Genomic DNA, 12163 nt, shown 5'->3' with positions numbered 1-12163 from the left:
ACAATGAGTCCGATGATAGTCCTCCATCATCTCCTATCCTGATTGATGAAGTCCTGAATTCAGACGATGATATGTAATCGTTTCCTCGTTTCTCCCATCCTTTCTATTCCTTTCCTTTCCTTCCACGGAGTACACGCTTTTTGGTTGGTGTACACGAGGCACTGCGAGGTTGGAGCAGTGTCTTTTTCCCTCTCCCTTATTAGTTTTTTTTTATAATAATCACTCAGAGTTTCTCATAATAATAATCACTTAGAATTTCAAGAAAATTGTCATTCTTATTGCTTTCGAATTTCAAACACTGAATTGTTCTACATTTACACTTCACCCCCTCCTTTTTTTCCAATATAAATAAAGCATCAATCCCAGTTCTATATCATTCTTCCACAATGTCGAGTGCTGATTCCACCACCGAACCGATGAGTGTACCAGAGTATTCTATGACGAGTACAGGCCCCATCCAGGTACATGGAATTGATTCAACGTTCGATCATTTCAGTACAAATTTTGCACAAATGCTGCAACGTATCTATGATCTACCTGATGATTTCCCGGCACGTATGGAAGAGGGTATGCAAGAGGAAGTAGAGGCAGAGTTAGAGATGGATGTCAATGAGTTAGACGATCTAGAGGATAACGAGCTAGATAATTATGCTAATGATGATGCCATTAGTATATCGTCTGATTCAGATGATTATGAGGATGACATCATCAGTATATCATCAGATACAGATGATGATACAATCATCATTGTTTCTGATGATGATGAGGAGCGTTAGTCCATACCATTGCATGGATTAATAAAAAAAAACAGCCCTTTTCAGGGCTACAATTGAAGACTGAAACAATAAAAAAAAATAGCTCTTTTCAAAGCTATCATTATACTTTCAAACAGAAACAGGTTCATATCATTGTTAACATTATAGTCTCAAACAAAATGTATGTATGTAAAAGTATTCATCATTATATGCATACAATGATTGACAAAATGCCAACTTCAACTTTCATTTAAAGTAGTACTCATCATATGCATAGATATTCAATGACTATCAAATTCCAAATATCGACTTTTCAGTCAAAGTAGTAATTTATTTGTCATATAATGTATAGATATTCAAAGACTAACAAATTTCCAACTTAGACTTTTTATTAGTCAAAGTATTCATTTGTCATATAATCTATGAATACTAATACAACTAACTACTGTTTGTGTGAATAATGTAGCCCTGAAAAGGGCTGTTGTTTTTTTTTGACCAATAGGTCCAGGGTTATTCTGCCACAGGTTTCACATTATTTCATATTACGCAAGCTGATACTCTCGTGAAATTCGTAAGCGGTCTTTCACATGCCTCACACCTATATTGACCCATCTCCATCATAGAGACCGTATCGTGGATATTAACGTGTTGATACCAGCCACCGTTATTGTTCCTTATTGAATAAAATCGGAAACAGCACCAACATAACTTTTTTATGCTGCCATCAATCGTTTCGATCTACACATGCGCATTCATCACGCAATATAAATCGGCAGGATCTTCTAAGGTATCGGTGATGTTGAGCATTCGGTGACCGATTCTCAAAGCGCTATCACCTTCAGATGAGTCTGCTACAACCCCTTCATCTTCACCTTCACCATCTACGACTAGCTCAACGACCATGTCTTCATCTTCATCGCTCTCAGCCTCAATTTCAACTTCGTTGACTTCAAGGTCAATCCCCACTTCATCGACTCCAACACCTTCTTCAACTCCAACACCTTCTTCAAGTATCACTTCCTCTAGCGGAATGTTGACATCCTCATCATCTGTCTCTTCTATCCAATTATTTGTATCAATAGCAGATATTCTGTTTAATGCAGCAACTATTTTTTGAGTATCCATCTTCACGTTTTCTCACAGTTGCAGAGTGAATGAATGAACTCTAGGTTTGCAAGTCGACTTATATAGGTAGTGATGCGACTCCCACTTGACTTGACTATACTTTCACATGATGTTGATTTGTATAAATAGAGATCGTAGGTATAGGAGAGAGCATTCAGAGTTTCTGTAAGTCATCTCTTAATATTCCTAATCGAATTAGTAAAATGCCGTTTCCAAAAGAGTGGAATGAAAAACCAAAAGTGTGTGTCTACCCAATGATGATTGCAGGGGCTATTGTGTGCTACTTTTGTCAAATAAGTAGACCTAAGGATTCAATCAATCCATGTACTGGTATGTGTAGTGATTGCGTGTTGCGGATTCAACTATCGCCTTCTTCTCATCCACCGAAGCGAACAAAATCGGATTATCGTCAACAACAGTTAAAGTGTCTGAAGTGTTCCGAACCTATAATATTTAACAATATAGGTATCTGTAGAAATATTTGTGGTACCTGTGCTGCCGTTCCAGCTCCACTGCAACGTTGTTTGCGTTGTGATACTTATTCCATGAATTGTTGGAATCATGTATGCAATGCATGTAGAAGTACTTGGGATCTGTGTGAGAAGATTGGTCAACTCTACCCCAATAGGAGAATCCATTTTTTTCAATGTTGGTGTTTGACGCACGAGCAACAACTATTGAGGAATAGAGTCAAAGAACGTTCCACATCCACAGAGACATATTAACATTTTTCATTTTATATTTTTCATTATCGTTATTGTCCTCTATTATTAATAAATATATATACAGTGTGTCAATTTGAAAACTTCCCACCCTCAATATCTCCCTTCCAGTACATAATATGAAAAAATGGTCAGACAGGTCAACTTTATTTGCAAGGGGGACACTCTGAATGAATATTTTCAACCCTCGGGGTTCAACCCCCTAGGAGGGGTGGATGTTACCCTCAGATAAAAATATTATTTGTTTCATTTCTATTTTCCTAACCAATTACTGTAAAGTATATAGCATAATGTAAATGAAAGAAATATCAGTTTGAAAAGAATCATCGTAGAGTGCACAATGTCTAAAACAATCGATAAGTTTGGTAGAAAAAGAAAATTGGGTGGTAATGTCATTCGAGGTCCTCCGGGATTGGTTTTAAATTAACAAAAGATGGTCATTATGACATGCAAGTCGATACCCTCCGGAGAGCACTCCACAACATTCAGTTCAAGAAGTCATCTCATCGAGAGTAGTCCACTCCACAACAAGGCAGTACCTTCCAACGACCAACTTGATATTTGAGTAAGTAAATTAAGAATGTTATTTTTTATATCAACTAACTTTGTATTATTTCTTCTTTTTCAGAATGGCAACCAATACACAGGAGGTGAATAATGCTGTGGCGTCTATTCTGCCGGTGTCCGCTGACCAGGAGGAGGCAGCATCTTCGGGAGCGGTGCCGGGTGACCAGGCAACCACTTCGCGTTCGCGAGTTAGGTGCAGATCGGCTAGCCCTTACTTATTCGAGGAGGAGGAGGAAGTCAGGCCTGTGAAAAAGGTTTGCCAACGACCTGCAGCGAAGGTTGGTCCTATTTCTAAGTACCGAGCTACTTGCAATAGGACTAATCCTTATGCAGGTAGTTGGTCGACCACTCCAAACAGCTTAAGGCCCTCCACACCACCCGCAGCAGTAGTGGAACAACCTAGGGCGCCTTCTCCGGAGGAGCCACCAGTTGTATTGTCCCCATCGGAGGAGGCTCCCATCGTATTCACTCCGTCGGTGGTGCCGCTTTCGCCGATGCTGGCAACACCGGTGATGAATCCTGAAGTGTTAGTGCCACAAGTGCGACAGCCTATCGGAGAGGTTAGTGAAATGTTGTACAGTTTTCTACAGAGATGTAAGGAAGCAGAACATGCTTCTCGATCTAGTGAGGCCGCGTTGGTTAAAAGGAAGCGCGAAATGGCTGAAATTGTTAACCGACGGAGGGAAGTAGAAAAAGAACTGGCCGAACTAGATCGGAAGTATGCATCTCTGGAGAAAAAGTGTGAAGCAGATACCTCTTCGATAGAGACTTATAAAAAGTTAGTGACTTTTATAAAAACTTTCCCATAGATTAAGTGTAAGTGTAGTAAGATTAGTTTTAGGTTAGTTAGGAATATTTAATTAAGATAGTTTTAAGTTTATGTTTGTAATTTTAGGAAATAAAAATAAAATAAAAAAAAAAGAAGTGAAATTAAGGGTGTACATTGTTTTGGTTTGGTACACATTGAACAATGCGATGGTTGGAGCATTTTTCTTCACTTCGTCTTATTATTTCCTTTTTTTTATTTCAATTACAAGTTCTTCTATGCAAATACCTCACATCAATTTTTGTGTTCTCTAATCTATTGTAAATAATCTCTTGGGAAGAAAATATGTTTCATAATGAAATCAATAAGTATATTTCATATAATTCATATAGTATTTTCAATTTTCTCTTCCATGGAATATAGCTCATGTCATTTTTGAAATTCATTCCCACTTAATCCCCTCTCCTCCCCACTCCTCCCCCACTCCCTTTCAAAAGTATAAAAGTAGGAATTATCTGTTGGAATATTCAGTTGATCAGCCACCTTCAACATGGAACCTGATTCAACTACTGAGCCGTACAGTGACCCAGCGCATCAACACCCTTACTGGGCTTCTATCCATGAAGGTTTCGTTACCTCCACGACGGCACCTCACTCGATGAATTATGATAACATAATTTATGATGATCGGATACAAGTGCTTCACGTTACTGGAACCGATCAAGCGGACCTGTCTGATGGGGATTATCCAGATCCCTATGATTGGCGGAATGATTACGAATGGGATACACAGTCCGGAAACACAGACGACGACGACAGCGATGACGATGATGACGGTGACGCTGACAATGAGTCCGATGATAGTCCTCCATCATCTCCTATCCTGATTGATGAAGTCCTGAATTCAGACGATGATATGTAATCGTTTCCTCGTTTCTCCCATCCTTTCTATTCCTTTCCTTTCCTTCCACGGAGTACACGCTTTTTGGTTGGTGTACACGAGGCACTGCGAGGTTGGAGCAGTGTCTTTTTCCCTCTCCCTCATTAGTTTTTTTTTATAATAATCACTCAGAGTTTCTCATAATAATAATCACTTAGAATTTCAAGAAAATTGTCATTCTTATTGCTTTCGAATTTCAAACACTGAATTGTTCTACATTTACACTTCACCCCTCCTTTTTTTCCAATATAAATAAAGCATCAATCCCAGTTCTATATCATTCTTCCACAATGTCGAGTGCTGATTCCACCACCGAACCGATGAGTGTACCAGAGTATTCTATGACGAGTACAGGCCCCATCCAGGTACATGGAATTGATTCAACGTTCGATCATTTCAGTACAAATTTTGCACAAATGCTGCAACGTATCTATGATCTACCTGATGATTTCCCGGCACGTATGGAAGAGGGTATGCAAGAGGAAGTAGAGGCAGAGTTAGAGATGGATGTCAATGAGTTAGACGATCTAGAGGATAACGAGCTAGATAATTATGCTAATGATGATGCCATTAGTATATCGTCTGATTCAGATGATTATGAGGATGACATCATCAGTATATCATCAGATACAGATGATGATACAATCATCATTGTTTCTGATGATGATGAGGAGCGTTAGTCCATACCATTGCATGGATTAATAAAAAAAAACAGCCCTTTTCAGGGCTACAATTGAAGACTGAAACAATAAAAAAAAATAGCTCTTTTCAAAGCTATCATTATACTTTCAAACAGAAACAGGTTCATATCATTGTTAACATTATAGTCTCAAACAAAATGTATGTATGTAAAAGTATTCATCATTATATGCATACAATGATTGACAAAATGCCAACTTCAACTTTCATTTAAAGTAGTACTCATCATATGCATAGATATTCAATGACTATCAAATTCCAAATATCGACTTTTCAGTCAAAGTAGTAATTTATTTGTCATATAATGTATAGATATTCAAAGACTAACAAATTTCCAACTTAGACTTTTTATTAGTCAAAGTATTCATTTGTCATATAATCTATGAATACTAATACAACTAACTACTGTTTGTGTGAATAATGTAGCCCTGAAAAGGGCTGTTGTTTTTTTTTGACCAATAGGTCCAGGGTTATTCTGCCACAGGTTTCACATTATTTCATATTACGCAAGCTGATACTCTCGTGAAATTCGTAAGCGGTCTTTCACATGCCTCACACCTATATTGACCCATCTCCATCATAGAGACCGTATCGTGGATATTAACGTGTTGATACCAGCCACCGTTATTGTTCCTTATTGAATAAAATCGGAAACAGCACCAACATAACTTTTTTATGCTGCCATCAATCGTTTCGATCTACACATGCGCATTCATCACGCAATATAAATCGGCAGGATCTTCTAAGGTATCGGTGATGTTGAGCATTCGGTGACCGATTCTCAAAGCGCTATCACCTTCAGATGAGTCTGCTACAACCCCTTCATCTTCACCTTCACCATCTACGACTAGCTCAACGACCATGTCTTCATCTTCATCGCTCTCAGCCTCAATTTCAACTTCGTTGACTTCAAGGTCAATCTCCACTTCATCGACTCCAACACCTTCTTCAACTCCAACACCTTCTTCAAGTATCACTTCCTCTAGCGGAATGTTGACATCCTCATCATCTGTCTCTTCTATCCAATTATTTGTATCAATAGCAGATATTCTGTTTAATGCAGCAACTATTTTTTGAGTATTCATCTTCACGTTTTCTCACAGTTGCAGAGTGAATGAATGAACTCTAGGTTTGCAAGTCGACTTATATAGGTAGTGATGCGACTCCCACTTGACTTGACTATACTTTCACATGATGTTGATTTGTATAAATAGAGATCGTAGGTATAGGAGAGAGCATTCAGAGTTTCTGTAAGTCATCTCTTAATATTCCTAATCGAATTAGTAAAATGCCGTTTCCAAAAGGGTGGAATGAAAAACCAAAAGTGTGTGTCTACCCAATGATGATTGCAGGGGCTATTGTGTGCTACTTTTGTCAAATAAGTAGACCTAAGGATTCAATCAATCCATGTACTGGTATGTGTAGTGATTGCGTGTTGCGGATTCAACTATCGCCTTCTTCTCATCCACCGAAGCGAACAAAATCGGATTATCGTCAACAACAGTTAAAGTGTCTGAAGTGTTCCGAACCTATAATATTTAACAATATAGGTATCTGTAGAAATATTTGTGGTACCTGTGCTGCCGTTCCAGCTCCACTGCAACGTTGTTTGCGTTGTGATACTTATTCCATGAATTGTTGGAATCATGTATGCAATGCATGTAGAAGTACTTGGGATCTGTGTGAGAAGATTGGTCAACTCTACCCCAATAGGAGAATCCATTTTTTTCAATGTTGGTGTTTGACGCACGAGCAACAACTATTGAGGAATAGAGTCAAAGAACGTTCCACATCCACAGAGACATATTAACATTTTTCATTTTATATTTTTCATTATCGTTATTGTCCTCTATTATTAATAAATATATATACAGTGTGTCAATTTGAAAACTTCCCACCCTCAATATCTCCCTTCCAGTACATAATATGAAAAAATGGACAGACAGGTCAACTTTATTTGCAAGGGGGACACTCTGAATGAATATTTTCAACCCTCGAGGTTCAACCCCTAGGAGGGGTGGATGTTACCCTCAGAATTTCAAATGGAAAGGGGGGTCAAGTGGCACATCATTTTGAAGGGCATTCAATTCGCTTGCCGACGGTGCCCTCATTTATTATTTTGCGATCAGCAGTATCCGAAAATGTAGTTCTAAACTAATAGAAGTAATTAGAATTGGCCTATACTAAAATGCCTGGTTATCAAGTTAGTATGCAAAGAAATACAATTTATTGACTCTCTTATAAGTAAAACTTGTGATGACGGGTCAGCTTTTCAACTTTCCATCAGGGGTAAAATTAGACAAGCCTCAAAAAATTTACATTAATTAGTTATCTGATTCCGGTGACTTTCATTTGGGTTTATTATCGGATTTAAAACTCTTATCCCTTTTTTGTTACTTCTGCTATAAAAAGTATCGTTTTTTGAGCAAAAAAGGTGTTCATCGCATTCAAGCCATTTGGTAGTACTATCATTTCAGTTTCATTTGTTGAGCTGATCAGCGATACCTTAGAAAGTGTATAAATTGTAAGAATGGTTTACACTATCCAAGACCGAATTGAAATAATTTTTATTTATGGAGAGGTGGGCAAGTGCGCACGAAGGGCGGCATCTCTTTTTAATGAAAGAAATCCAAATCTTAATATAAGTCACCGGTATGTGCTTGATTTGGTGACAAAGTTTTCCGAAACTGGTTCGGTGAAGAATAAAAAAAGGAATAACCCCAGAGTACTGAATGAGGATGCTCAAATTGAGGTGTTGGGAACATTTGCTGCAGAGCCGACTAGCTCCTTACGATCAGTAGCAGAACAGACGGGAATGTCACACGAGACTGTAAGGAAAGCACTGAAAATGCACAAATTTCATCCATATAAAATGCAGATTCTCCACGAGCTCCATGAGGATGATTATGACAGAAGAATAGAATTCTGTGAAATCATGACTCTTCGAATCAATGCTTTACCTAATCTTCTGTTCAATATCTGTTTCAGTGATGAATGTTCATTTTTCCTGAATGGCAATGTTAATAGGCAAAATTGTCGCTATTGGAGTGACGAAAACCCTCACAATTTTCGAGAAGGACATACACAACACCCACAAAAAGTTAATGTTTGGGCTGGTATTCTTGGAAATGCCATTATCGGACCTTTATTTCTTGAAGAAAACTTGAATGGTGATCTGTACCTAGATATGCTTCAAGCACCTATCGATCCACTTATAACTCACGAGCTCGAAACTCAAATTGATGTACACGGTAATTTACTGTTGCAGGAAGATTTGTTACATTTCCAACAGGACGGTGCGCCACCTCATTATTTTCGCCCCGTCCGACAATGGTTGAAGGAGCGATTCCGGGAGAGATGGATTGGCAGAAGGGGATCAATTGAGTGGCCACCGAGATCACCGGATTTGACTCCATTAGATTTTTTTCTTTGGGGATATCTCAAATCTGTCGTTTATAAAACACAGCCCACTGATATGGATGACCTCAAAGGACGAATTACAGCAGCATGCCGGTCAATTAGTGGTGAAGTTTTCCAAAATGTTCGAGAGGAGTTCGAAAACAGACTGTATTACTGTTTAGAGCAGAATGGACAACATTTTGATTATATTATCAGATAAAGCGTAACAAGATGGTTGAAATTTGTTTTTTGCAATTTAGTATTTTTTGTTTGCACTCGATGCGTATTTCGTTAACTAAGTAGTTCTACATTCTTCTCACATCCACGAATTCGAATATTACTCAAGGGTTGGAACGATGCTACCTAGTACGATGCTCACCTTTTCCAATAGTCCATTACAATCATTTGTTTTGAATACCAACCTGAATACCAAACATCTAGTGCGGGCGAGTTTTAATCATTTATTCTTATTCACTTCTAATCACCGTTCGTTTGGAACGTTATTGTTCAAAAACTGCTCATCAAAAACTAATGAAAAAGGTATCATTGGCAAGAGAATTGAATGCCCTTCCTCTTAAATGACAAAGATTGTTACATGCGTGAATAGTTTAGTGAGAGAGCGCATGTGCCAGTTGATGAAAGAGCGCATGCGCTAGTTTATTTTCTTCTATAAATGGTGAGGTCTCAGTAACATCATCACCTTTCCTATCCACATTCTATTGCTATCACATATCATTCCCCAGACCTTAATAATCATGAGCTCTATGCCGCTATTGATTGCTGAAGATGGTTCACCACTTGTTGATATCGATCAGACTGATTTTGAAAATATTCCAGTATTACATTTATCGAGTCAAGATTCGATAAATGATTTTGATATTAACGACTTCGTTAACTTTGCAGATGTGCCAGAACCAAATGAGCAAATTATTTTTGAAAATCCGATCGTTTCGCAATTATCATCACTCAAACACTCTTCATCTACCCTTCCTCTTGGTGTTGATAAGAAATCTAGAACAATCAAGAGGAAGGTTACTAAGGCATCTTCATCGATTGTCACTGACTTTAAAGAAAAGAAAGAATCCAAAAGTGTTGTGCGACAGAAAAAACCCGCAACGAAAAGTGACAGATCGAAGAGGAAGCCAAAAGGTACTCCTAAAGAAATGAAGAGTGATTTGAAAGCTGAACCGCTATCTTCTTTCAGTCCCCTCCATCGGTTTGGGGAAATGAAAAGGAAAGCAAAATGCCGTCTTGTAAAGGCACAGATGACTATTGCTGAACTTGAAAAGAGTGAGCGAGCTATTAATGCTGATAATAAAACTCTTGAAGCATTAGATGCCAAGATTGCATTAGCGAAGGTTGAATTGGCTAGAATGTCTAAAGATGCTGATGAACTCCGTTCAAAAATTGGTAAAGATAAGCAATTCCATCAACGTTCGAGAATGCAAGCTCAGGCTGAGCTTGAGGAGTCGACTAAGCTTTATGAGACGGCATTATCAGTGAGAGATAATTGGCAAAAAGAGTTGGATACTGCATTTCAAAGTGACGGCGATTAGTTTTGGGAATGATAATGTGTTTTCAATATCGTGAGTTGAAAAATATAAGCGGGAATGGAGTATACAATTAATTTGGTTTGGTATACACAGAACATTGCGAATGGCTGGGGCAATGTTTACCGCTGCAATATTTTTCAATTCACATACTTATAATTGAAATGAGAACAATAATGAACTTTAATATTACTTCATTCATAAAAGTCACTATTAGATACATTTAAACCATATTTGATTCATCAATCCAAGAATTTTGTTCGCTAGGAAGACCTAACCACTTTACATATACTTTATTTTTTCTTCTCTTCAACACCTTCTCAATCAGATATACGTCAGGATTCTCGGTTCGTAATAACTCTTCTTCGTAAAAACATCCTCTAATCGGCTGTTCATTCATATCTTCAAGATTATAAGTCGTTGGGATGGTTTTATCAATTTTAACAATCTTGAATAGCTCCGTGGTAAAATTTGCAGTGTAAGACTTTTCAAAAATATTTTTATATTTACTTATACGTACAATATCATTCAATTGGAATTTGGGTTTACTTTGTCTTCCTCCAATTCCATTGATACCCTTGAATTTCAATTTTGTTGTTGAATCAACATTGATGGGTGCCATATCTATTGTACGATGAACTTTATTATTATATCTACTAGTTATAATTGGAAGAATATCAAGCCATTTGTGGTGACCTCTCATCGAAAATTCCTTTTAGAGCCATGCCTTTATTGTACGAATCACTCTTTCTGCTATAGCTGCCTTCTTTGTGCTGAATGTTGAATAATGATTGATATTATATTCTCGCATGAGAGATGAGAACCTTCTATTAAAAAATTTTTTCCCTTGATCACTTTGTATATGTTTAGGGGAAAATTTGGCTTTCTTCAGTACATATTTCATTGCATTAGTTATTGTACTACCTGTTTTATCTTTAACTGGCACAGTCCATAGATATTTTGAGTAACAATCAATTACTACAAGTATATATCTGTATCCTTCATTACTTTTTGCATAAGGTTGTAGTTCAGCTAGATCTATTTGCCATAGATCTGCAAAACCTTTGATGGTAGTTATTCTTCTACGAAAATTACGTCTTGCAGGTCTATGTAATTCATTAACAACTTGTCGTTTGATATCACTTACTTCATTAGTCATTCTATTTCAATATGATTAAAGAAAAAAAAAAGTGATAATGTTACTGCATTGAATGATGATGTGACAGTGATCATTACTTGTGGATATATATTAATATATTATACCTTCTTCACGTAATTCTTCAATTATTGAAATTATTTCATTATCATGTCCGGTATGTCCAGCTGACTTTGAAGCTACCAATAGTCGTAGGCGAGCAACTAACTCTTTCGGTGAATTCCAGTACACATAATTCGCAGGTTTAGAATTATATGTTTTCTCCATTTTCACTCGTTTGAGTGCTCCACCAATTTTACTTCTACTCCTTATTGGATATTGTCGTGAGTCTAATAGTGGTTTGATAACTTCACGAAATTTTTTAGAATTTTTATTTTTAAAACCATTCTTCAGATGATATTGTTTATATGGAGCATTCGTTATTTTCAATATTTTGGAATATACTTGACGAGTTTCTTCATTATCAACATCTTGTGGATTCTTC

At 37.4% G+C, this 12163-nt stretch overlaps 1 protein-coding gene across 1 annotated transcript; it reads left to right on the top strand.

Moving 5' to 3' along the window:
• Nucleotides 1-3059: 3059 nt before the first annotated feature.
• Nucleotides 3060-4181, top strand: LOC141483951 (uncharacterized). The gene is made up of 2 exons (XM_074179092.1): nucleotides 3060-3167; nucleotides 3231-4181. Exon 2 carries the CDS (start codon nucleotides 3232-3234, stop codon nucleotides 3976-3978), a length of 747 nt encoding a protein of 248 aa, XP_074035193.1. The 5' UTR covers nucleotides 3060-3167; nucleotide 3231; the 3' UTR covers nucleotides 3979-4181.
• Nucleotides 4182-12163: the final 7982 nt, after the last annotated feature.

The sequence above is a fragment of the Leptinotarsa decemlineata genome, unplaced genomic scaffold (assembly GCF_025532065.1).
Source record: "Leptinotarsa decemlineata unplaced genomic scaffold, Ldec_3_MD MMD2_tig00004307_RagTag_RagTag, whole genome shotgun sequence".
In the NCBI taxonomy this organism is placed as follows: domain Eukaryota; kingdom Metazoa; phylum Arthropoda; class Insecta; order Coleoptera; family Chrysomelidae; genus Leptinotarsa; species Leptinotarsa decemlineata.
This window is presented reverse-complemented; position numbering and strand designations above follow the sequence as displayed.